Source organism: Callospermophilus lateralis, chromosome 2 (genome assembly GCF_048772815.1).
Source record: "Callospermophilus lateralis isolate mCalLat2 chromosome 2, mCalLat2.hap1, whole genome shotgun sequence".
Lineage (NCBI taxonomy): Eukaryota > Metazoa > Chordata > Mammalia > Rodentia > Sciuridae > Callospermophilus > Callospermophilus lateralis.
This window is the reverse complement of record NC_135306.1, coordinates 208,848,941-208,874,524: the sequence shown is the minus strand read 5'-3', so window position 1 is coordinate 208,874,524 and position 25,584 is coordinate 208,848,941. Positions and strand designations below refer to the sequence as shown.

Below are 25,584 nucleotides of genomic sequence, written 5' to 3'. Positions count from 1 at the left end.
TGCATTGGCCCCACTGGGGACACCTCCAGGGGAGTCTCCGGCACGGGTCCACCAGCTCCAGCCCGAAGCAGGCAGCGGCCCAGGCCACCCTCCCCGGGGCTACCCACCTGTTGAGAAAGATGACTCTGCAGTTGTAGCGGACATTGCGGTGCATCACGGGCCTGCAGAGGAAGAGGCCATGTGTCTATCCTCTTAGGAAAGCCACATGTGGAGGGCGGGCCACACAGACCCCAAGCCACTCTAGCTTGGAAAGCTGCAGTTTGCCACGAGCTGCTCCACTGTGAGTGCCGGTGCCAGTCGGTGTGACTCTAGACCCTGTTTGCACAGGTACACACCCACCGCCCCCAGCACGACCTCAGGCACCATGACTTACTTGTGCTGATGGAAAGTGGCCACCCGTGGGCTCACGGAGTTCAACAGAAGCACATGAACTCAGGTGTATCAAGCTCCTACCGCAAAGCCAGGCCCAGAGCTCCTGGGGCACACCAGGCGGCAGCGAAGCAAGCCCCTCTCCTGGGCCCTCGGCAGGAGGCCCCTGACCCGGGCCCTTGGCAGGAGGGGCACCCGAAACTGGACAGGACAGCACTCTGATCCACTGGCCCATCACCTCCCACAGGCCTTGCGCAGGAAAGCCAAGCAGCAACAGACCTCTGTTTCTCTGTCCCTGGGACTTAACTTGTGACCAGGACCGAGGCCATTTCAAGCTGATCGCTGAAGACGCTCTGAAACTGCGAGCCCTGACACTCTGCCCAACAGGCCCCTCAAAACCCACATGGGACCACTCAGAGACGCTGCCTTTGCTCGGGGCTCTGTGTCCCGTGACCTGCAGCCCCTCAGCCCTATCTTGGCCTTTCTGTGACCCGTGACACCAGGGCAGCATGACCTGGGGCTTGGGTGCTACCCAATTAGCAATCGAGAGGGAGTGGAATAAAGCAGCCAGTGGATGCTGGTGGCAGGAGCAAGAACCCCCAGGCGAGGGAGGCAAGTCCCAAGGCTCCTCCAGGCCTGCGGGACCACCAGGCTTCTGTGACCCTTTGTCACAGCAGCAGTGAAAGCTAATACAGGCCGCTGTGCTGGTGCTCCTCAGGCGGGAAGGGGCTGGGCACAGACCCACCCACCTGCTGCTGAGGAGAACCCCTGAGCAGACGTCACCTGAGGGGTCACGAGGCAGCAGACACACCTCAGGTGTGGACGCCGCAGCCCTGCCGCAGTGGTGGGGCGGGTCCTGGGAGCTGCCCTTTCTCTGGGCCTGCCCTCCTACACACTCACACGGGCACTTACATCCCCACGTCACAGATGATGTCCTGGGTGACCGGAGACGCCAGGAGGGCCGCCAGCACTTGGAGCGAATGCAGGAGGGTGTCCGACTCGTAGTAGTGGTCCCAACACCCGTAGCCACTGCAGGGAGGGGCAGGGGTGGCGTCAGCAGTGGAGGCCCAGGCCAGCTCTCCAAGCCCCCAGGCACGTCCACCTCACAGCCACCAGGCACGTCACGGGAGATTCCTGGTTACTATGAGGAGCGCCGGCCCTTTAGTGGCCCAGGTCACCTGACCTTCAAGGAAAGAACCCAAAGAAACAAAGGTGGACCCGCCAAAAACATCTGCCAAGGAAGACCGTGGACAACCACTCGGCCGCCTGCTGTGGGCTGGACGGTGGCCCCCAACGTCTCTCACGTCCTAACCTCGGGGCCTGTGCCTGCAGCCTTGCTTCAGAGAAAGAGTCTCTGCAGACACAGTAGAGTCAAGGTGTTCAGATGCGGTCATTTTGGACTTTCTGGGTCTCCTTAAATGACCAGTGTCCTTATAGAGGTGGACAAGAGCGAGACCAGAGAAGGGGAAGGCCATGCAAAGGGAGGCAGAGACAGTGAAGTGGCCACAGGCCAAAGGATGCAGAGCCCCGGGGGCTGAAGCGGCGCGAGGACCCTCCAGGACCCTTCAGAGAGAGCGAGAACTCTGTTGCACCTCGAGTTTGGCCTCCTGGGCTCCTACGCTGCCAGGGAATGCATTTCTGTCATTTCAAAACACTCCATTTGTGGCACTTGGTCACGGCAGCCCAGGACACTAACGCCGTGCTCCATGGTGCCACAGACTGTGAGGAGTGCTTCCAAGTACCTTCTGACAGTAAAACGTTGGCTATCCGAACGAATCCCCAACTCCTTTGCCTTTCTGCCCTGCGGCAGCCTGGAAGCCGACCGGGCACGTGCCACAGAAACCCACATCTGGCGCCTGCTGCGTTTAACGCAGGGAGAGCCCCTCCTGCCCCTGCCTGGGCTCAGGTGAGAGCGGCACTCAGGAGAAGCCACGAGGGCCCGGCCCCAGGATGCCTTCTCTCCCACAGCGTCCCTTCAGCTCCCAGGCCAGTGGGTGACAACACGGAATGTCTAATGCCAAGTGGCCAGCCACCGGTGACTGCACCCCTTCAGCTGGCCAGCAGCTGGAGGAGCCCTGTATGACAGCGGCTGGTCAGTAAGTGCCTGGGACCCAGATGGCCAATGACCTTCCATCGGCAAGGCCAGCTCAGAGAAAATAGCCACCCTTCCAGGTGAGAGCCCGAGGTCCAGAATCAGCTGTCCACCTTCTGTTCCCGGATGTCCCACACAGGAGCTGGACCCCAGGCCAATAAGAACAAGAGTGGGGCTTGCTGAAGTGACCGGGCTCCTCTCCTGCCCAAGTCACCTTCCTCTGTCAACAAGGCAAATGTTGAAGGGAAGCCTGCTCAGAATGCTGTCACCTGTGAAGCCAGCAGGGCTGCCAATCCCTGACACAACACAGCACCCGGGGTCTTGGTCAGAATCCTCCCTGGCAACGGTCAGGCCGGAGGACGGGGCTGCACTGCACCTGGCAGGGGAAGGAGCAACAGGCACACGGGCCAAGTCAGGAGCTCAGGAGCAGAAGCCACGTGGCCTCGGGTGACTGGGAGTCTTCAGAATTAAAAGGGGGGGGGGGGTGTAAGTTCCCTGGGGTGGGCTGGGAGAAGCAGGGCCACGTGAAGTCATCGAAACCTTAACCTAATTAACAAAATGAACTTGGAAGGACAGAAAGCTGCCTTAGAACCACCCAACAGCACCTGAGAGAGGACAGTGCCTGCTTCCTCTAGGTCCAGAAACCAGAGCCAATGACGGAAAGGGACCAGGGCATGGACGGCCTTCCAGATTCCACAGGGGCCCCGAGGACAAGTGAGGCCAGCACCGCGCAGAGGCACGGGTCCAGGTCAGAAAGAACCGCAGCTGGCGAGGGGCTCACAAGCCAGTGACCGTCTCATTATTTTTTAACTAGACACCAGAAAAGAATCAAGGATCCATTTTCTTGATTCTTGCAAAAAGGTGGCGACGAGGACACAGCCTTTGAGCTTGCTCACGGGAAGCCCCTGAGGTCAGCAACAGAATCCCTGTGGCCAACGTGCAAACCAAGACCCGTGGTGTCTTAGTCACCATGGCTGCCACAGCACAGCATCCAGACTGGGTGACTGACACACAGCAGAAACCAGCTGCACACTGTGCAAGCTCCGCCCGCCATCCTGGAGAGGGCTGCTCTGGACTTGCAGGTGGCTCACATGGTGCGGGGGAAACAGGCTCCCTCAGGCCTCTTTTATAAGGGCGGCGATCCCACTGACCATGGCCAATGTGTGTCCCAAGGTTGAGACACCATGGCCCCGGGCATCAGGTTCCAACATGTGAATACTGGTGGGGGAACACGGACACTGAGACCACAGCACAGGGGTGCACCCCAGTTTTAAAGTCAGCTCCACCTGGTAAAGCTGGGTTCCGCTAATGACTCCATGCAGGACCACGCAGGAGTCCGGAATCACCAGCGTTCCTGGGCTTCTCTCATTCAGGTGTCCAGCGGCATCAACCCCATCCACAAGCAGGTTCCTGCAGCCTCCTAAGTGGGCTTGGCATTGCGGCCCTGGTTGGTGCCACTGCTTCCTGCCCTCTCAGCGGGAAAGACCACTGGCTGCCCGCCGGGCTGTGGGTGTGTTCTCACCAGATTTCCAGCTCAGGTCCAAGCCTGTATCTTGCTCCTCTGTTTTTAGCAATTTCAATACCTGTATGTACAGAGAAGGGGGCAATTTCACTCCTACCACCCGTCCACAGGCAGAAAAAGCCTGCTGCTGCGGTAGGTGTGGCTGAAAGATCACTCCTCTGTGATGTCCTGACCCCTCGTGGCCGTTCTCCTGTAAATAGCAAGGCCGCAGAGGCCAGCACACACCTGCACACGCACAGGAAATGAGAAACAGGGAGGGCCTGCAGGCTGACCCTTGGCCCCACGGAGGAGGAGGAGGTCACACCCTGTAAGCTCATGGACAAGTGGGTGCCAAGACCAGCTGCAAGAAGAGGCTGGTGACCGAGGTGGTGCCAGCATCGGGCTTCAGGAGCAGCTGCCCATGTGAAGTCATGGGAGGAGGGAAGGAGAGGACAGTGGAGCAGAGACCACTCTGTACACCTAAGATGGCCTCACTCACCCCATTGAGATCTGCTCTGAGGAAGTGAAAGGAGGTTGACACATGGATTTAAAAAAAAAAAAAAAGCCAGTAATATGTTATCACTTGAAGCACTGGAGTGACCACACCTGTAGGTCTGCCTTCATCAGCCCCAGTTTGGGCACAGGTCATCAAGGGTAGGCTTACACGAATGCAGTTATACAGGGACCACTCGAAACCCACTCTTCTCTGAGCTGACAGCTCTCCCCTCACTCTACTTCCCTCTCAGGAAGGCTCTTCCCAATGCCCACCCACCAGGAAGGTCCTCGGGGACCAGAGACCCTCCCATCTCTGGTGTCTGCACAGCATCCTGGCCAGTGGCCACATACCCCTCCAACCTGGAGGATGGGCAGCTCTGCCCAGCCTGGCCACCGGGACCCGAGAGAGACATCTGAAGGCAGGTGCACCCTCGATCTTCCCCACCTCCACCTCTGGGGCAGACTTCTCTCAACTTGTGCCTCAACGTGTCCCCCCCTCCCCACAAACCAGGAGGATCTGGGCACTTGACACTGATGAGTTCACCATCCACTGTCCTATCTGTCCCCACTTCCACGGCTGCGAGTTTCTCCAGGGCAAAGCAGTGCGCACGACGGGACGAGACCCGCGCGGCTGGACTGTTCTTTCCTGTCTCCCGCCGCCCCCAGACTCACTCTTTAAAATTCTTTGCAAATTGCCCTCGAAGTCCAGGGCCCACTGGTTGAGGGCGCAGGTGGCTACGGTCACCTTCCGGCCCATCGTGGCCGCAGTCACTCAGGAGGGAGGCCGGCCGGAGGGCGGCAGGTCCCACTGTCCTCCAAGCTGGACAGCCAGCGCCGGCGCCTGCCCTTCCGGACCGCCGCCCTCTGACCTCGCCGCGATCCGCCGCGGACCGCCCCTCAAACCAATCACGGGTCCGAACTGAAGAACCGCTGCGGAAGACCACGCCCCTGCCCGGGTCGGCGAATCACGGGCCAGAGACCTGCGGAGTCGCCGCGGCAGGCTCCGCCCACAGCGGAGCTCGGATGCGCCTGCGCAGCACAAGATCCTCCCCGTGCGCTGTTTAGCCACGTTAGGTAACGTGAGAAGTTCCAAATATACTACACTATAAATTATAGCACCCGCTCCGTGCCAGAAATAATGCTTTATCAATGCTGCCGGGAGCCTGGGCGAGGCTCTCACCGCGCCTCCCCGCCTCCCTGTACCCACAGCACTCCGAAGACCGTGTCTGTCCCTCTGGATCCCGCTCTCCTCCCTAACCAAGCGTTAGGTGACCCTACGCAAGGAAGATCTCTGCCTTGCTTCTCTGAAACTGTACACAAACTACACTTTAACGTGATTCTGTAATTGGTTTCTCCCCGTTAGGTTAGATACATCCTTTTGACCATTTTTCTGCAGTTGGGTAATCCATCGTAGGAATAAAGCCCAGTGTGTCCACTCAGTAATGAATGGGCATCTACTTTGCAGCACTTTGCTGACATGGGAGCATGCCCATAGCTGCTGTTTCCGCCACAGCGGTCTCCTCTGCAGACACGGGCCAGTTTCTCCAGCGCTTTGCTGAGTGGCAGGGTGTGAACATGTTCACCTTTATGAACCACACTACACCTCTTCTCCAGGGGCCTGTACCGAGTCCTACTGGCAGTCTTCCGTTTCATTTTGTGTCGGTGCACCCAGGGCCGGAATGCCTTTTTCCCCTGTGAATAACTAATTGCCTCCGTCATCGCTGGGATCCTCAGTCCCTCCCTCCTGTGTTCCAAAGCTACTTCTGTCCCATGTTTACTTATTTCACATTTTTTTAAATCACTTTTTGCACTTTTAAAGTAATGCTTGTTCTTGACAATTTGGAGAATCCAGAAAAGCACAGGAATGTTGTATGTGTTCATTTAGTCCCAACTTCCTTTCCTTGGGATAGTTTTCTTCCCTCAAATCAAAGGGACTGCTTCCTTTGCTCCTTCAGATTTCTGCTCAGTATCTGCAGACAACATGGCTAACCCAGGGCTCGCTGCCTCAGAAAATGAGGGGGTTTTAATACCAAGCCATTGATGGATGGGCCCTAACCACCTGCCAGGCATTGACTATAAGGGCAGCTCACAATGGTAAACCGTGTGTCTTTTGCTGCTCAGAGCATCTCCCAAGGACCTGGGAGTGGTTCTCAATAATGTAACCATCAACAGAATAAGATCTCAGTGTCTGAGACTCCAAGGGAGGACAGGATCCTAACTTTATTGTTGCTGGTCAGCGAGCACAGCTGGCCTCCCCTCTTCTATACAAATCAACCCTTTGTCCTTTCTACTTCTCTGGGAGGCCCTATGCTCCCCCTTAGTTACTTGCTTTTAGTTGACTTTAAAAATCACCAGTGCTGGAGGTCACAGAGCTGGGCAATGATTAGCCTCCCGCTTTTTTTGCTGTAGATAACACCTCTGACATGGGATTACAATGATGGTTGCCGGGGTGACTTTTCAGGGACTTGAAGGCTGTTTTGGTGAAATCACTGGCTCTTCACTTCAGCCTGTCTGATAGCTGAATTTTGGCAGCAGGAGGCCAAGAAGTCTATCCTCAGATCATACCAATACTGCCATTTTCTGGGTGTGCATCCCATAAAGAGTCTAGAAAATTGATTATGTGTGTGCAAAACACTGATTACACCTCCAATCATCTTACCTACTTTTTAAATCACTCTTCATCCTCAGATCCTATCCTCAGGGACTGGGGGTTGGGAAATGGATCTCCTGTCTCCATACTTGGCTACTTTGCAAACAAACTCTCACAAAAACTGATTGTTTTATTGATTGGCAGCTGGGTGCTGGTAGCACAGGCCTGGTTCAGTAACAGTTTCAAGGAAGGAGAGGGACATGTCACTTGAAAAAAGGAGCCAGTTGGAAAGGATTCCCACTGGCCAAATATAAAACAATAGAGTACAGGATCATAACTCAATGAGTTAAAAAAAAAAAAAAAGCCTACTAGTTCTTAGAGATGGAATTAAATTAAAACTTCCCACTGAAAAATAATTCAACATTCAATGTTGAAGGCATGTTGAAATTAGAGGATCAACACTTTGCACCAAGAAGTAAATGATGCAGCCAGAGTCCTCATTAAATCCTAGCGACTGGGTGAAAGGTTGGTTGGGAACAGCATATTTGCAGCCTCAAATTATCACTTCACTGATTTACTTATTAACCATGAAAGGAAAAATGAAGGTTTCTGATAGAAACCACCCAAGAATCATGGCCAAATTTATCTTCCACAATGGATGAAAGCAACCTCTTCATATTGATGGGCCAGAGACCCCACATCATCTAAGTGGCATATTATTCTGCCAAAAAAAAAATGCATAACCTGAATATATGGCTTGGTTCTCTGATTGTATCTGGGGATTTCAAAAAGAGCTATAAAGGAATTATTAGGACAATTGAGGGAAATGGCAGAGGAATCATTATTGCATTAATAATGATAATTGCATGTAAATGATGTTCAGTTTCCAGGGTGTGGTCATTTCATTTTGGTAACATAGGAAAACGTCTTTGTCCTTAGCAAATGGATAGTGAAGGAGGAGGTATTATAAGGTTTATGTTTTCTTTCCTAACAAAGTGAAACCTGCCGTACCACATGTTTACTGTAACTTAAACTTCACGTGTATAATGGAGTCATTTTAGGTTAGGGAACCCTGTGGGCAGATGGAGCCATTTTTAAATTCCCTAACAGGTATGTAATCACAACTGTCGCTCTTTTCCATGCCCTCCCCAATTGTGAATTAGCGAATCTCTTAGACTGTACCCCCAAACTCTTCCTATCAGAGCCACAGGCAGTGCTTCCTTGGGGGTAAAACTGGCAGCCCGCCCGCCCACGTGTGCTTGCTCTGGGATTCCCTTAGGGGGCGCCCTCTTCAGCACAAGGACAACTGTGCCTTGCTAATCCAGTTTTAGCAAGTGCTTGATTTCCCACAGTCGGTCCCTATTTCTAAGAGTATCATGGTGTCTTCAGCTAACTAATATTTCAAGGGGGAAATAGAAAACACGCACAAAGAATTAAGTGAGATGAACGAAGTGTGGCAAACTTCGCAGCTCCGGCACCCGGGCACAGGGGGTTCACCGTCTGTCCCAACTTGTATTCATGCTACGGAGGGGAACAAGCCGAGCTCGGTGAAGGACCCGACATACCCCACTTCCAATAGGTCTGTCGCCTAGCTGCCGACCCCTCCGGGGGTTGTCCCGCCTTGGCAAGGCTGGCCTGCATCCAGGGACTGGTGGCGGCAGGAGCACATGGCATGGCCATCCCAGACCATCAGGGCAATTCTAGGAGCTTCTTCGCCGCAGTTTCCGCCGGGGTCGACCACAAGGTTCAGCTCGCTCCTAGCGGGGGCGCCTGTGTGGTCCCTAATAAGCACCCACTCTAAGCTCCGTCTCCTCGTGACAGCCCGCCAGTCCACCCGGAGACCCCTAAGTAAAGCTGCTGCCCTGCCCCCCTGGATTCTTACACGGCGGGACTTTCCGGTGCCATTTCTCACCTCTGGACACCGGTGTACTGGTCATTTCATTTTGGTAACACAGGAAAATGTCCCCTCCGCTCCCCCAGAAGGTGGGCTCAAGAGCGGGAATTGGGCCCGTTTTGCTCTCTGCTGGTCACGCCGAGCTCGAAAGCGTGGAGCATCCTTGCAGAGAAGCCACCGAGGCACCGGGAGACGCACGCCGCCCAGCCGACCCGCGGCCACGAGGCCTCCCGGCTCCGTCCCGCTAGTCCCCGCCCCTTTCTGCGACCCAGCCCCGGCGGGCCAGGTGGCCGCCCCCCGCTCGCAGCCCCGCGGAGCCATTGCCAGCCGGCGGGGCCGGAGCCTGGGCGGGGCGAAGGCGGGCGGCCCGGGCCGTCAATCTCGCGCCCGTAGCCGCCAAGTGGCCCGAGCGGTGGGCCGGGAGTCAGCTCAGGTGCCTCGCCCAATCGCGGAGCTCGGGGACGCCGGCCGCACAAGCACCGCCTCTGATTGGTCGCCTATCGCAATATGTCGCCTGGGGGCGGGGGGCTGCGGAGTCGTCCGGCGCGCGGGCGGGATTGGCTGGAGGCCTGCCGCGCCGGCGTCTTCGGGTGCCCAGGAGAGCGCGCAGGTGAGCGGGTCGTCGGCCCTGGTGGGTGCGCTGTTGGGAGCGGGATGCCCCCTGGGGTGTGCAGATGGACTAGCGCTCTGGTGAGGTGGGGCGGTGGCGAGGGGCCCGCGCAGCTGGAGCGAAGGTCCAGCTCGCAGGTGGGCAGCTGCCGGTGCTCAGGTGAGGAGGGGCAGGTGTGGGGCTGCCCCTTGGCCCACCCTGTGACCCTAGGTGATGACCCTCTCCTGCTAGGACCTGGTGAACCTCCTTTCAGCTGAATTGTGAATACTGCTATTTATTCTCTCAAGAAATATGTGGGTTGTGTGGCCGGAGTGAGGAATTTGGGAAGCTTGGGGGCAGAAAGGCCAGGGGTGGCTTGGACAGCCCCAAGCCCCGGGAGACCACCAGGTGGGTGGCAGTGGCAGTGCTGAGGATGGGCACTAGTTCCACCTGCAGGACTTCTTTTCTCCTAACAATTGGGATGGTTTGTAGAGTGGGAATAGCCAGGAATAGCCAGTGTCTGACTCTTGGGATCGCTTCCGACACAACCCTTCCCTGCATTTGCTGCAGGTAGGAGATCTACAACCCCCACACCGGGAGCCACACACAGGCGTGCCCCAGTGGAACCCGGTGGCAAAAGGATTTGGGAAAGAAAGGAGAGAGAGTGGATGTGTGTTAGGTGATAAATCACTGGTGGGAAAATATGCACCAAAGTTTAATGATGCCTGGGGGATGGATTGGAAGGAAAGAGAGGTTTTTCTTTTTTTTTTTTCCTTCTTCTATGTTTGACTTATACTCTTACCCGGTGAGTGTATATCGTGTGACTTGTGAGAAGCAGAAACCTTGTGACTTCCATCAAAACAGGAGTTCACCCTTGAGAATCAGGGAGCAGGGCCTGTGGGCACTTCCTCCACAGAGCGCTCACGCCCATGTCTGAGACCTCAGAGGCTGTCCGTCCCGTGCAGGGACCCAGCCTCTCTAGGTGAGTGCAGAGCCTGAAGGGACGGCTCAAGGGGAGCACCCTGACACTGGGCAGGTGTGGCTTGAGAATCCCATGTGCGACCCACGGAGGATCACCAGCCCCTTCCGGTGGATGAGTGGGAAGAGGTACAGGCAAACCCAAGGATCACCCCCAAACCTGCCTCGCCACGCCTTGGTATGGAGACAGGGTGCCCATGACCTCACTGACTCCTTAGAGACACAAGTGTTCCCAGATTTGTGGTAGGAGAGAGGGAGAGCAGAGCCAGACGCTGAGCCTCCCACGCCGTTTCAGGCCTTGGTGTGCGACTCTCCCAGTAGCTGTGCCAGTGGTACTCTCTGTACCTTGCCCTCTGTCCCCACACACAGGGGCGTGTCCTTCTTCACCCGTGCCGAGGGCCCTGTGTGAGGCCTCATTTCTGGTCTGCTCTCCTGTTGGTCGTTATTAGTTGTTCCCCGCGGCCCTCTGAATACCTCCCAGGGTGAGTACCTGTACACGCGGGGCCAGTGGCCTCACACAGGAGGGGTCCTACCCCTCGCCCACCCGGGTCGCGTCTTTCTCTTTCATCTTGAAACCCGACTTGGGGCATGCCTGTGTCTGCCGCTCCGAGACTAGTGCACTGCTAAATTGGACCTCTTGTTCTTCCCATGATGCTTCAACCAAAGAACCGTGTTCCCGCATGGCAGGTCCCCAGAGCGGTGCCCAGAGCAGGCCTTGGGACCTTCTCTCACCCTCAGATGTTACTCCACCCCCACGCCCTGCCCCCATGTGTCACAGCAGGCAGAGGCCCCTAGACCCAGCTGGGCTGCAGTCCCCAGGGTCTGTTAGCAGGAGCAGTTCCACCCTCCTTGGCACTGGGTGAGGGCTAAATGAGTAGTGACAGACAGGTGGTGTCACCAACAGAGCTCTGGTTTCAGCACCTGGCCATCCTCCATCTAGAGGTGGAGTCTGACTCTCCTCTCCCTGAGTGACAGTGAGCCTGTGGCCAATCGGATTTGGCGGGAGTGATGTCACAGGTCCTCCCAGCCACTCAGAAAAGGCAGCCTCCTTCTGCCTTACTTCCTTGTAAACGCAGGGCCTGAGGTCACCTTGCTGTGGGGAACCCCGTCGGCCTGCACTGGAGACCCCTGGAAGCTAAGTGCTGCCTGCACATGGCTGGCTACAGGGGCCTCCGCCAAGGCCTCCTGCTCAGACTCCTGACCTGCAGAAACCATGAGCAGATGAAGAAGACCTGTGGTTTTCTGTGGCACTGGGGCCTGAACCAGGGGTGCCCTACCCTGACTGGCATCTCTAGCTCTCTGTATTATCCATTTGAGACAGGGTTTGCTAAGTTTGCTGAGGCTGGCCTCAACTAGAGGTCCTCCTGCCTTAGCCTCCAGCATCACTGGGATGACCAGTGTGTGCCCTTGCACTTCACAAAGATTTGTTGTTTGAAGCCACTGAGCTCAGGGCTGATGTGCTTTGCAGTTGATACCAGAATGCTCTGTGCTGGCACCCCGGGTCTTTGGAGCCGGCTGATTTTGTAGCTGCTTCTGCCAGTCTCACCTGGAGGGGCTGCCCCCAACCCTGGCTGCTGCTGATGGTGAGGGTGAAGGCTGACTCTCAGGTGGACACTCGGGAGTCCAGTGTGGCCCTGAGCCCCTGGCACCCATGATCCCATTCTCACTTACTTTGCAGAAGAGGGAGCTGAGGCTTGGCAGACCTCGATAAGGGTTGAGTCCCCCACCTCGAGGTGTTCGGGGGGACATGTTAGCCACGGGAGCTGAGCACACTGAGAGCTGTGGGGGGGTCTGGGATTCCTAAAGAAAGTTGCAGGCAAGGGGTGCAGGCGGGGAGAGGAAAGGGAGCTCCCGTGAGCCCCGCTTCAGGCTGAACCTGTACAGAAAAAGAAAAAGCCCTCCTCCCTCCCGCGCTGAGGACCCCCAGCGGGCCGAACCCGTTCTGCCTTCAGAACCCACCCACAAGCAGCAGCAGGAACCTCTGGACCTTCCCTCTGCCCCAGGACTAGCCGTTTCTCGTGGCCCTGCCCCTGTGTCCAGCCAGCCGCAGCTCTATATGATTTGCTTCCTGTCCCCAGAATCTGTGACGGATGCCCTGGACCCTTGGGTCTGGTGGGCATTTTCCTGACTGCTGCTTGGCTGTGTCACAGGTGGCTTCAGGAATTTGTCCCAGGAATGGCCCTTGGCCTTTGGCCAGCCTCTGAGATGGAGCCGTGAGTCCTTTATTCCAGAGGACCCGAGTCTCCACGGTTTGGTTGAACACGCTGGACGCTAAACCCCCTTTATCCACCACAGATCCCCAGGAGCCCTTCCGAGTCTGAACCCCTGGCTGAGTGCCCCTCTGTGTTCCAGCGTGGTACTGAGTGCTGTCCTCGACCCTGCCTGTCACCTCCCTGCCTTCTGACATCTCTGTCTTCCCTGCAGGGCTTCACTCGGCTGCTGAAGGATCAAGCAGGTCTTGAAACCACGGAGCCTGAGCCGGTAAAGGCCAGTCCAAGAAGGAAACCTTCAATCTGAAGCCGCTGGGCCAGAGGCGGAAGGTAGCGGGCGGCTCCCGGTGCCCTCGAGCGAGCGTGGGAATAGGCAGGGGCCTTGCGGCTTTGAAAACGCGAGAACCAACTGGGAGACCCGCTGAGGGCTCTCAGCTGCTGCCTGGGCGTCTCAGGAGTCCCCTCGGCCCCTCCACCCTCCCCTCCCAGCAAGGCTGGTGCCCAAGTGCCTAGGACAGCAGGTGACCGGGTGCTGAACTCTGAGCCAGCTGAACGTGTCTCCCTGGTTTTGTTTTAATCCAGGGAGACTTGCTTTTCCTTCTTGGTAACATCGTCCCTTGGCTTCTCACCTGGCTCTCAAGTTGAGGGTCTCTTTCCCTGGTGACTCTCTGGCATGTTAGATAATCAGACGTAGTGCAGTGCCAGGCTTTGTCTCCAGGAAGACGCCAGCCCCTTCCGTGGACCCTTCCACGAGGCACAGGTGCTGGGGGCACTTGGGCTTCACGTGGATTGGCGTGAGTACTGGAGATCAGAGGTGGGCACTGACTTGGTGGGCTTTGGCTGGGAATGGGGCAGGACTGTCCATCAAAGCTGTTCTCCTGCGAGCTGAAGACGCCTTCCAACGTGGACGTTTTATTTATGTGTTTGTTGGTACTGGGGTTGAACCTCTCAGCCACATCCCCAGCCCTTTTTATTTGTTATTTATTTTTCTCAAACTTGGGATCTTCCTGCCTCAGCCTCCCAAGTCACTAGGGTTACAGGTGTGCGCCACTGTGCCTGCACCATGGAAGTTTTTAGATGAATGTAAAGTTTTAGAAAGTAATTCATGGGGGCTGGGGATGTGGCTCAAGCGGTAGCGCGCTCGCCTGGCATGCGTGCGGCCCGGGTTCGATCCTCAGCACCACATACAGACAAAGATGTTGTGTCCGCCAAATACTAAAAAATAAATATTAAAATTAAAAAAAAAAAAAGAAAGTAATTTATGGTCACTCTGGAGAAAGAAATCAGTGTTAAAAGCTTTAACAGAGAGAAGAGACAGCCCTGTGTGGCATCCCACATGCCCACTCACTTGTCCCAGCAAGCACTTTGCATTCTCTTTCCTGTTTTTGTGTTGTTTGTACCTGCTCATGCGGTGGGGCGGGTAATTTGCTTCAGCCCCTCCCAGCTTCACAGATTTCCTTGGACACATCCAGTAGTTAATTAGGCTACATTGCTGTGGTGGAACTAATATCATTTATTGTTGAGCCAAGTAATGTTCTGCTTTAGAATGTTTTCTGTTGCTATAACTAAATACCACAGGCAGAGTAATTTATAAAGAATAAAGGTTTATCGAGCTTATATTCCTATAAGCTGGGAAGTTCAAGATTGGGTAACTGTCAGGTGAGGGCCTTCTTACTGGTGGGGATTCTGCAGAGTCCAGAGGTGGCACAAGGAATCTATCACATGTGAGACAGAGCTCCTATCCAAGGTCTTTCCTCTTCTTTTAAAGCCACAGTTCCATCAGATTAGGCCCTTACTCTTGTTGCCCCATGTAGCTTTGCTCCTCTGTGAAAGGTCTTGCCTCTAAATCTCATGGTAGTTTCCACCTTCTTAGTAGCTCACAATGAGAATTAAATTTCAGCGTGAGATTCCATGTGACTCAAACTGCAGCATGCACTATATTATGGTTTGGTCTCTTTTTCTTCCATTGTATGGCTTTCTATTTTTCCTGGGGTTGGTGATTGCCTCATTTTGTGCACTTGCTAAGTTTTTTATGCATCTACCATTAATTTTTTTTCCTGAACGTTCTAATGTAACTGTCATTACTGGCACTAATTTTTCTACACACCCAAACACAGCAGAATCGATGGTTTTCATTTCCTTCTTTCTGAGCCATTTGTCTTACACGTGTGGGTGGTTTCTGCGCTCCTGCTGTGTAGCTGTTGTCCTGGGTTGCCCTTCCACTGAGCGGTTCTCTAGATCCCCAGGCTCTGGATAACCTCGGATAGAATTCTAGATGGAGAGAAAATTTCCCTTGGAATTTTAGAGCGTCTCATGGTTGTTTTCTGCGATCTGTTTTGCTGTTGAGGTCCAAGGCTCCGTGGTTCTTGGTTGTCTGAGTGCTTTTTTTTTTTTTTTTGATACCAGGGGTTGAACTCCAGGGCACTTAACCACTGAGCCACATCCCTAGCCGCCCCACCCCTCGCCTTTTTTTAAGAATATTTTTTCAGTTGTTGATAGACCTTTATTTTTATTTATTTATATGTGGTGCTGAGAATCTAACTCGGTGCCTCACATATGCCAGGCAAACGCGCTACCACTGAGCCCCCGCCCCCCCAGCCCGTTTTTGTATTTTATTTAGAGATAGGGACTTGCTAAGTTGCTTAAGGCCTCACTAAGTTGTTGAGGCTGGCTTTGAACTCATGATCCTCCTGCCTCAGCCTCCCAAGCTGCTAGGATTACAGGCGTGCACTACCGTGCCCAATTTCTTTCCGAGCACTTTTAAGATGTGTTGGAATCGGGGGCAGTGGTACCTGGAGCAACAGTTTCTGTCTGTAGGACACTGCGCTGTGCTCTCTGGCTCCTGGCGGGGAGATGGACAGGCACCGATGCCTGCCCGGGGAGGCTGCCTCGTAGCGGGAGACAGGAGGCCTGGGGGAGGGCTTTGAGCCCGGATGCAGCCTGTCCCACCTGGAACCTGCTGTCAGGAAGGAGGTGTGGAAGGGGCCAAGCACGGGTGGCCCGCGAGCCCTGGCCGTGCTCCTGGCAGAGCGGGGTCTGCCCTCAGGGACCGCCTGAGCAGGACGTCTTTCTTCCCTGCAGGACCCGATGGCTGCAAAATCCCAGCCCAGCGCTCCCCGACCCGGGAGTCCTGGCCGCGTCACCAACGGCAAGGCAGCGTCTCAAGGCCAGTGGGGCCGCGCCTGGTGAGGTCTCCCCCGTCCCCTCAGACGTTTCCCCCTGGGGCTGTGGCGCCCCCGTGGGGACCCTTTGCCTGAGACGCTTCGCCCTCAGCCCAGGGGTGAAGTAAGGGCTGGAGCAGGGCAGGAGGCCCATTCCCGTGACCACGACGCTTGGCACCGTGGGGGCTTGCGACTGATGCTCTGGGGGTTGGGATATCTGCATGTGGGTAACGAGGTGCGTACTGCATGGCCCCTCGTACCCATGACCGCGGCTGACTTGGCACAGTACTTGTAACCCCTGCACTGTGAGCCGACTGGCCACGTGAGCCAGGTGTGGCCCTTTTCACTTGGCACCATGCGTGCCCTCTGAGTTCCAGCTTCTGGTCACTTTGGGCTTGGATGGGGATGTCAACCCGTGGACAGGGCAGGTCTCGGGGGCCACGAAGGGCGCTGGGCTCTGAGGTGCCCTCGGCCCTGCCATCTCCGAGGAGCGCGCCCCAGTGGCGGGAGGGCTGCAGAGCTGGAACCTTGTCACCAGCGGCTGGCTGGCTCGGGCAGGGCGCACACGGCGGCCCAGGGAGGCGTCCTGCTGACCGCCGGCCTCCCGCAGGGAGGTGGACTGGTTCTCCCTGGCCAGCGTTGTGTTCCTGCTGCTCTTCGCGCCCTTCATCGTGTACTACTTCATCATGGCGTGCGACCAGTACAGCTGCTCGCTGACCGCGCCCCTGCTGGACATCGCCGCCGGCCGTGCTAGCCTGGCAGACATCTGGGCCAAGACCCCGCCGGTGACCACGAGAGCCGCCCTGCTCTACACCTCGTGGGTGGCCTTCCAGGTCAGGCCCTGCCTGGGGTCGGTGCAGGGGCATGCTCTCCTGCCTCTGACTGGGATGTGGGGTCCTGAGTCGGGGGACGATCACATTCCCGGGACGCTGCAGGGCGTGGTGGAGACGCGGGGCAGGGGCGTCTGTTGGCTCAGGAGTGTGCCAGCCAGCGGTGACATGCAGAGCACACAGCAAGGCCAGTGGAGGGCCGGCCAGACCACAGGAGGGACTGTCCCAGCCCCCAGTGGACGCTGCAGAGCAGGAGGCACTGCTGGCAAGGCCAGGCCAGCGTTTCCCAACACGTCCCCTGGGTCCTGCTCAAGGATGTCCTTGGCTCTGTTGTGATGGCGCTGGCCTCCAATCCAGGAGGCCTCCAGGAAGGGTGGCTTCCCAGGGCCACGTCCTCAGCCCTTTTTGTTTTTTATTGAGACAGGGTCTTGCTAAGTTTCTTAGGGTCTTGCTAAGTTGCTGAGACTGGCCTTGAACTTGCGATCCTCCTGCCTCAGCCTCCTGAGCCTCTGTTTATCTCAGGTTTTAAATGGCCCCATGAGGGGACTAGGAAGGACCAGAGTGTCCCCGGGTAACTGGGCTGTCAGGGTGTCTGTGGCGCATTCCAGGGTGGGTGCTGGTTCGGGAACCTCTCCGTGGCCTGCAGCTGGAGCTCCCGGGAGCCGAGGGCTCTTCTGGAGTAGACGCTGTTGTGTGGGGCACCGCCCCGGGCCCCAGGTCCTGCTCTGCCAGTGACGCAGCCAGTGGACCACCCCATCCTGCTGTGGGCTGCTGGTCACTGGGCTGGGCGCTGTGTCTCCCAGGTGCTTCTGTACACGATGCTTCCCGACTTCTGCCACAGGTTCCTGCCGGGCTACGTGGGAGGAGTGCAAGAAGGGGCTGTGACCCCAGCAGGTACCCCGTCCACCTGCCCACACCCTGGGCCCTGCCCGGGCCAGTGGCATCCAGGCGCTGGCTGCCCTGTGCCTCCATGTCCCGGGCTGGCCCTCCCAAGCCAAATCTGTCCCAAAGACCACTCATGAGGAGAATGATTTTAGCTGGGAACTTTCCACAGCACCGGGCTTCCGGGCAGGAGAGGGCAGCCAGTTGTCCCCCATGTGAGGCTGAGATCACTTCCTCAGTCGGGAGGGGCTCCTGGCCCCCACTGTCTGCCCAGTCCCATGGCAGATGGATGGAGCGGCCTCTGAACTCAGACCCTGAACGTCCTGCAAACCCACCTCAGTCCGGCTTCAGGCTGCACATGGGCATGTGGTCTGGACGTCCTCCCTGTCTCTGCGCACAGAGCTCCCTGCCTGGGGGAGGCTGGCGGGCTTCGGGCACTCACAAGGGGAGCCTGTTGCCCCTCCTGACAAACCCCAGGCCCACGCCTCAGCTGTGGCCAGTTAAGGAGAATCGGCCAAGGGAGGAGGGCTGGCCTCCCTCCCTTCTGCAGTCTGAGGGTGCGACTGGCCATTCGGCTGGTGAACCTGGAAGTAGCTTCCTCTGGGATGGCACCCAGGTTCCCTGGACAGGGGACCCAGGGAGCAAGTCGGGCCTCGACCAGGCAGGGACAGGCAGCCAAGGGACCTGGTGCAGGTCAGGAAAGGCTCCGACGTGCCTCGCCCTCCCCCGCAGGCGCCGTGAACAAGTACCAGGTCAACGGCCTGCAGGCCTGGCTCATAACGCATCTCCTCTGGTTTGCCAACTCTCACCTCCTGTCCTGGTTCTCCCCCACCATCATCTTTGACAACTGGATACCGCTGCTCTGGTGCGCCAACCTCCTGGGCTACACTGTCTCCACGTTCGCCATGATCAAGGGTTACTTCTTCCCCACGAATGCCGAGGACTGGTATGTCCCTAGGAGCCGGTCGGACCCACAGTGGGCGGGGAATGCCTCCACCCTGCCTGCTCCCACTGCCCGGGGGGAGGGGATGGCGCCCCAGGACTGGGACTCCTGGTGGGAGGTGGTGGCCGGAGTCCTGTGGCTCTGGGGAATGTCCTTCCTGGCTGAGTCATCACTTATAGGGTCGTCAGGGAGCAGGACACCAGAGACCACTTCTCTGGGAGCAAGGACAGACTGTTGCCCATGTCTTTGGACTGCCTGGGGACACCTGAAGTGTTCTTGGGGAAGTCTTGTCTCTGGAGCTTGAGGTGGCTGCTTCCCTGCCTGTTGCATCCGTTCCTAGGGAAGCCGTGGGCTGGCTTCTCATCGCCCACCCATCCATCTGTGCATCCATCATCCACCCTTCTCTCCACTCACTCACCCATCTATTCATTCATTCATGTGTTAACCCATCCATCCATCCACCCATCCATCCATCCATGCATCCATTCATCCATCCATCCATCTATCCATCTACCCATCCATCCATCTACCCATCCATCCATCTACCCACCCAACCATCCATCCATCCACCCATCTATCCATCCATCCATCCACCCACCCATCTATCCATCCATCCATCCACCCACCCAACCATTCATCCATCCACCCATCTATCCATCCATCCATCCACCCACCCAACCATCCATCCATCCACCCATCTATCCATCCATCCATCCATCCACCCACCCAACCATCCATCCATCCACCCATCTATCCATGCCTCCATCCACCCACCCATCCATCCATCCATTCATCCATCCATCCATCTATCCATCTACCCATCCATCCATCTACCCATCCATCCATCTACCCACCCAACCATCCATCCATCCATCCATCCACCCACCCAACCATCCATCCATCCACCCATCCATCCATTCATCTACCCATCCATCCATCCATCCACCCATCTATCCATCCATCCATCCACCCACCCATCCATCCATCTACTCATTCACCCATCTACCCATTTCATGCATCCACCCACCCATCCATCTACCCATCCATCCATCTACCCATCCATCCATCCACCCACCCATCCATCCATCCATCCACCCGTCTATCCATCCATCCATCCACCCACCCATCCATCCATCCATCTATCCATCTACCCATCCATCCATCTACCCATCCATCCATCTACCCATCCATCCATCTACCCACCCAACCATCCATCCATCCACCCATCTATCCATCCATCCATCCACCCACCCAACCATCCATCCATCCACCCATCTATCCATCCATCCATCCACCCACCCAACCATCCATCCATCCACCTATCTATCCATCCATCCATCCACCCACCCATCCATCCATCTACTCATTCACCCATCTACCCATTTCATGCATCCACCCACCCATCCATCATCCACCCATCTACACATACATCCATCTACCCACTGCATCCATCTACTCATCCATCTATTCACCTATCCATCCATCCATCTATCTGCCTTCCTATATGTCCACCTACCCATTTATCCAACTTTTCATCAATAGATGTTTGGTGGGTGCTTCTTGTAGACACTCTAAATAGCGGGGCTCACAATTTAGTCTGGGGATCCAGCAAAACAATGTGTATTCCATTAATTGTTACATTTAGGCTCTTGGAAATATCTCTGGATGATGGTGATTTATCTTTTTGTTAGTTTTTGGTGATCTGTTTTATAAGGTGTGTTATCACTGGCCTCCCGCGGTCCCAGAGGTCATCATGTGCTTTATAGTCATCACCTGCTGTAACAGCCCAACTGAGGGAACTGGACGTGAAAACTTGGTGTTCTCATTAATCCCTGTTTGTGCGCAGCAGGGTCTGCGTGTGGGTGGTGTTGCTGATTCTCTGCCCCCTGCCTGAGGCTGGGCTGTGGGTCAGGGACCCAGGTCACACATGGCTGTGGATCTTGTGCAGCCAGGGAGACCCCTTGGGACCCAGGCTCTGGCTCTCCTTGTCTAGGTCACAGTTTACACTGTCACTTTCCCTGGGGCCCCAGGTCTGCTTTGTGCTGTGTGCCGTGTGCAGAGTGAAGTCTTGGCTGGGCTGGTGTGCAGCTCCCCGGTGCCTGCATCAGGGCATGGTGGTGAGGGCAAGGAGGACCCAGGAGCTCCGGCTGGGGACGTCTCTGCTGGGCCACTGCTCATGGAGTGATAGCAAAAGAGGGTGCCAGGCTTGGGCAGGAACCTCAGTGTCCCAAGGCTCCGTGTGGCTCCAGGTGGACCATGCCAGGGTGTCACTTAGGCCACTCATTAACCCACCACCACACGCACCCCCCACAGCAGCGAGGCGCGGTTGGTGCGTGAGGCCTGTGGCGAGCACGTCCTTCATCTGTTTCCAGCAAGTTCACAGGCAACTTCTTCTACAACTACATGATGGGCATCGAGTTTAACCCCCGCATCGGGAAGTGGTTTGACTTCAAGCTGTTCTTCAACGGACGCCCCGGGATTGTGGCCTGGACCCTCATCAACCTGTCCTTTGCAGCTAAGCAGCAGGAACTCTACGGCCAGGTGACCAACTCCATGGTCCTGGTCAACGTCCTGCAGGTGAGGCCCCCAGGGACGAGGGCCAGAGCTCTGACCCCGAGGGTCTTGGCAGCCCAGAAGCCAGAGTCCCCTCCCAGGGCGTTGCCGGGAGCCCTTCCTTCTGACCACCGTGGCCTCTCCTCGTCCCCTCCTGGTTTCAGACCCTGTGACAGGGACTCTCCCCCCACCCCAGCATAGCAGGAAGAGCCGGCAGTGCTGTTGCGGGTTCTCCGCGGCCACCCAGGCCACCTGCTCTGGCGTCAGGGTGGCGGCGGGCCAACGCGCTCCTGTCCTGCAGGCCTTGTACGTGCTCGACTTCTTCTGGAACGAGACCTGGTACCTGAAGACCATCGACATCTGCCACGACCACTTCGGCTGGTACCTGGGCTGGGGCGACTGCGTCTGGCTGCCGTACCTGTACACGCTGCAGGTGAGGAGTGGCGGCGGTGGCCAGCCTCTCGGGACTCGGGGACTACCCCCAGGGCCCTGTGCAGCCCCCAGGCACCCAGGGCCGACCCTGTGCACACACTGCACCAAGTGCCGGGGTGTCTGTCCCTGGGGGGGCCACTGAAGTTGTCCCCGCTCCTAGGAAGAAGGGAAGGCGCTGTGTTATATGGCTCCCCGACTTATGATGGGGTCCTGTCCTGAGCAGCCCGCCCTGCGTGGAGAATACCAGAGTCAAAAGTGCACTCTGAGGCAGTGGGGGATGCACGAGGCCAGCAGCCACGCCACAGTCCCGGGCCTGCCCCAGGGCTATGCGGGAGTGAGGAGCCACAGCGTGGATCGTCCTCTGGGACAGCTGGGGAGGTGGTGTCAAAGCCGGTCACAGGGCGGTGACGGCAGGTGGCTGGGTGGCCCGCCGCCCGTGCCAGGGCCCCGAGGAAATCGCTGCTCCTGGCAGAGGGTGGGGTGAGGGTAAAGGCCCTGGCATCGGGTGACTGCAGGTCTGCCAGGGCCTGGCAGCCCACCAGGACCTGCTCCTCCACTTGGCTGGCCGCGGGCTCGCTGAGTCTGGGACTGGCTCCATTTCCAGGTACTAAACTGTGGGAGCGCAGCCCTCCTCGGGGACTGAGCCTTGATTAGTGGCTTGAGGCCAGCACAGCCCTCTGGGTAGGTGCTGTGTCCAAGTCAGTGCAGGACCAGGGCCATCCGGAGGCCTGCTCCTGCCCATGTCTGGGAGGCGCTGCTCACCCATCCCTCTGGCCCCCGCAGGGCCTGTACCTGGTCTACCACCCCGTGCAGCTGTCCACCCACCATGCCGTGGCTGTCCTGCTGCTGGGCTTGCTGGGCTACTACATTTTCCGGATGGCCAACCATCAGAAGGACCTGTTCCGCCGGACAGATGGACGCTGCCTCATCTGGGGCCGGAAGCCCAAGGCCATCGAGTGCGTGTACACGTCGGCAGATGGGCAGAAGCACCGCAGCAAGCTGCTGGTGTCGGGCTTCTGGGGCGTGGCCCGCCACTTCAACTACACGGGAGACCTGATGGGCAGCCTGGCCTACTGCCTGGCCTGTGGCGGCGGCCACCTGCTGCCCTACTTCTACATCATCTACATGACCATCCTGCTCACCCACCGCTGCCTCCGGGACGAGCACCGCTGTGCCAGCAAGTACGGCCGGGACTGGCAGCGCTACACCGCCGCCGTGCCCTACCGCCTACTGCCCGGGGTCTTCTAGGGGCCCAGGAGCTCTGGGGCCGGGACGAGCGCTGAGCCCAGCTGGCGTCCCAGCTCCCTCCGGGAGCCCAGCACCCTCACCCTGAGACAGAGTGCCTGGCATTGTGCCAGGGGGTTCTGGGTTCACTGCTGCCTCCTGCCAGCAGGCCGCTGGTGCCCTCTGGTCTGCCCCCAGGGCAGGAGGGACGGCCCTTTGTAACTGTTGACGTGGGAGCCCAGGCTGCCGCTCTGCCCAGACGAACTCGCAGCTGAAGCCCTTCAGGCCATCTTGTCCCCGAGGCGAGGACAGCTCTGATGCCTGCGAGAGAAAAGTGGAACCAGGAGCTGCACAGAGCAGGCTGCCCACACCCACCTCACGTCCACTCTGTGGCCATGGGCAGGCCCTGGGTACAGCCCTCCTTCGCCGCCTGCACACTGGTAACTGGTCAGCGGAAGGCACCTGCACACTGGTAACTGGTCAGCAGAGGGCCCGAGGGACGCCGCAGAGCCAGGGCGTCTGGTTGGTTTCCTTTTGCTCCTGCTGCACAGCCGTCAGGGGTGTGGCATGGGGACCCCAGGGGTACTGCCTGTGTGTAGGACCAGCCAGCCAGCCCAGCTGTGGCCTTTCTGAAATAAGGCCGTGGGCTCCCCGTGCCCGGCTCCGGGGAGGTCACCCACCAGCCTCGACTGCCTGCCTGTGGAAGGTGTGTCCAGCTTGCTGCTGACCCTGTGTGGACTCTGGCTCAGAGAGCGCCATCCCAGGCCTCGCCGTGCCTTTGAGGAGTCCCTGCTCGGGCGGGGCTCCCTTCCAGGGCTTTCCTTACCAGCACTGTCCCCAAACTCAGGGTTTTCTAAAAGCTCTCTTTAGACCTGATTCCACAGCACAGCTGCTCCTTCTTTATATTAAATGTCCCCGGTTCAAATAAGTCACAGTGTGCTTTCTGTCCCTGGGTGGCCTCTCCCATTCTAGGACTGTTTCGGGGTACAGACCCAGCAGAGGTACCCAGCAGGGACTCGGTGAGCCGAGTGCCTCCACGTGGTGCTCGGCTGGAGGTGGGGCGTCTGCTGCCGTCACCAGTGGAGAAACCACACTTGGCACTCGACGCAGCAGGTGGACAGATGTGGGAGGCCGACTAGCGCGTGACTGTGTCTGTCTCCCCTTCTGATCAGTGTGGCGTCATCACTCTGTGGTCTGTTTGCCTAGGAAACCCGGACAGTAGCCCCCATCTTCCTACATCCCCACGGTGGAGCTGCGCTCACCTGTTCCTCTGTGGCATTACCCCTTGCCCTTTGGGGATAGAATGTTCCATGGAAACACCTTTGTGTGTCCCCTTCTCCTGCTCTGTCTTTGGACATGGCCTTCCTAGATGTCAACCTGCCGACAGCAGACATCATAAGGCTAGACTCAGCCCCTGGAACCTGACCCCTTGCCTCATTTGAATGGCTTCTCCTGGGTAAAAGGGGTCAGCGCGTCCAGGCTCGCGCTCGCTCTCTTTCTGTGGACCCTGAAGGTCAGAGGAGCCGTCACAGCTACCCCCAAAGAAAAAGGCATTTCTGTCTCTCGTGTGGCCATTTCACGCAGCCCAGTTAGCCCAGTTCCCCCGGAGTGACCCCTGAGTGTTTTAGTCGCGAGCAACCTGGCAATTGGCGTCCCTTGGCGGGTGAGAGGTCTGCGTGTTTAAGTCGCCGGAAACCCGACAGACAGAATCCAGAGAAGGCCGGGCCGCCTGCTCCTGGAGAGCCGGAGGTGAGGCGCACGGAAGCCTGTGCCCACTCCCCAGGGCAGCCTGGCCTGTTTAGGGATTCAACTGGTTGGACAGAGACAGCTGCTCCAGGGTGGAACTGTGGGGCCTGCCCAGGCTGGCTCAAGCAGGGGTTCCTGGCGCTCCACCCGCCTGTCTGAGAACCAGGCCTCCCACCCTTCCCACACACTGAACGAAGCCTTTTCGAGGAGGCTGAGGTATGACTGTGGGCTCAGGTCCTGGACCCTGCTGCCCACGCTTGAATTCTGACCCTGCCCTTTAAAGGCTGTGTGGTCTTGAGCAGGTGACCAAGCCTCTCTGCGCCTCAGCTTCCTCACTGGGAAAGTGGGGTGAGCTATCGTCTTGCTGCCTTGCTGTGAGGGGGATTTCCCAGACTCGTCTGCGGGAGCTCTGGGCTCAGGTGCTAGAGGTGCCTCTTGTCCACCGGCCAAGGCTCTCTCTTTCCTGTGCCCAGCGCTCGCAGTGTGCCCAGGGAACACAAGGGCACACGCTGCTCCCCTCAGCCACCAGGCCTCGCCCTGCTCGTGGGGCCGCGTCCTCCCTGGGCCAGGACAGGTGTGCCAGCCCCTGCTGTTGGCTGGGTACAGACGACACACACTGTCGGAAAGGTCACAGCCTGGGCTTCTCGGAAAGTGGCCTGGCTTGTGGCCCCCGGGGGACACTGCTCCTGGCAGGGGGTGCTGTCCTTTATGCCCCACCAGGCACCAGACAGGTCGGACCAGTGTGGGAACCTGCAGGGAGCGGCCGTCCCATGAGGAGGGGGAGGCAGACAGGCCTGTCCTCCCTACAGCCTCGTGACACAGGCCACAGGCTACCCCTGGCCCAGCAGCAGGCTGGCATGCCCCTCCAACCTGCTGTCACCACCTCTGGGGACGCAGGTGGTCCAGTAGTACTTGTTCACCTCCGTCCCCAGAGGCGGCGGGCAGGTCGCACCCACAGCACCGAGCCTGGGGTCTGAAGCAAGTGGCCCCAATGTGGGTGGCGGAGGCCGAGTGTCGAGAAGAGGGTCTTGGTTTCTGTCCTGCTGAGGGACGAGGAAGGGAGACCCAAGGCCGAGACAGGGGTGTGGCACAGGC

The 25,584-nt window shown here is 57.7% G+C and overlaps 2 protein-coding genes across 4 annotated transcripts in view; one reads left to right on the top strand and one right to left on the bottom strand.

The window, feature by feature from the left end:
* Window positions 1-5,326, bottom strand: part of Nadsyn1 (NAD synthetase 1) — a 29,020-nt gene extending 23,694 nt beyond the window's left edge. The window contains exons 1-4 of one of the 2 annotated variants that reach the window (XM_076847760.2): window positions 5,130-5,326; window positions 3,984-4,044; window positions 1,282-1,398; window positions 108-161 (exon numbers count right to left, since the gene is read on the bottom strand). In XM_076847760.2, the coding sequence (XP_076703875.2) occupies window positions 108-161; window positions 1,282-1,398; window positions 3,984-4,044; window positions 5,130-5,214 (317 nt within the window). In that variant the 5' untranslated portion in view covers window positions 5,215-5,326. Of the gene's footprint in view, window positions 1-107; window positions 162-1,281; window positions 1,399-2,730; window positions 2,751-3,983; window positions 4,045-5,129 lie in introns of those variants that run through there. The other variant, XM_076847761.2, reaches the window with a different exon arrangement.
* Window positions 5,327-9,498: 4,172 nt separating this feature from the next.
* On the top strand, window positions 9,499-23,655 carry Dhcr7 (7-dehydrocholesterol reductase). 2 transcript variants are annotated; one of them, XM_076844862.2, is made up of 9 exons: window positions 9,499-9,551; window positions 12,933-13,048; window positions 15,800-15,903; window positions 16,490-16,712; window positions 17,513-17,603; window positions 18,324-18,537; window positions 20,907-21,111; window positions 21,389-21,520; window positions 22,303-23,655. In XM_076844862.2, exons 3-9 carry the CDS (start codon window positions 15,806-15,808, stop codon window positions 22,765-22,767), a joined length of 1,428 nt encoding a protein of 475 aa, XP_076700977.1. In that variant the 5' UTR covers window positions 9,499-9,551; window positions 12,933-13,048; window positions 15,800-15,805; the 3' UTR covers window positions 22,768-23,655. The 2 variants fall into 2 exon arrangements, with proteins under 2 accessions (XP_076700977.1, XP_076700978.1); XM_076844863.2 differs by lacking the exons at window positions 9,499-9,551; window positions 12,933-13,048 and adding an exon at window positions 13,318-13,512.
* The last annotated feature ends 1,929 nt before the right edge of the window (window positions 23,656-25,584 follow it).

Excerpts from the sequence above, each read along its gene's own strand:
- Dhcr7 (XM_076844862.2), top strand. The coding sequence starts at position 15,806 with ATGGCTGCAAAATCCCAGCCCAGCGCTCCCCGACCCGGGAGTCCTGGC. Across the intron at positions 17,604-18,323 it reads AGGGGCTGTGACCCCAGCAG|GCGCCGTGAACAAGTACCAG; the intron begins GTACCCCGTCCA and ends CCTCCCCCGCAG. Across the intron at positions 18,538-20,906 it reads CCCACGAATGCCGAGGACTG|CAAGTTCACAGGCAACTTCT; the intron begins GTATGTCCCTAG and ends ATCTGTTTCCAG.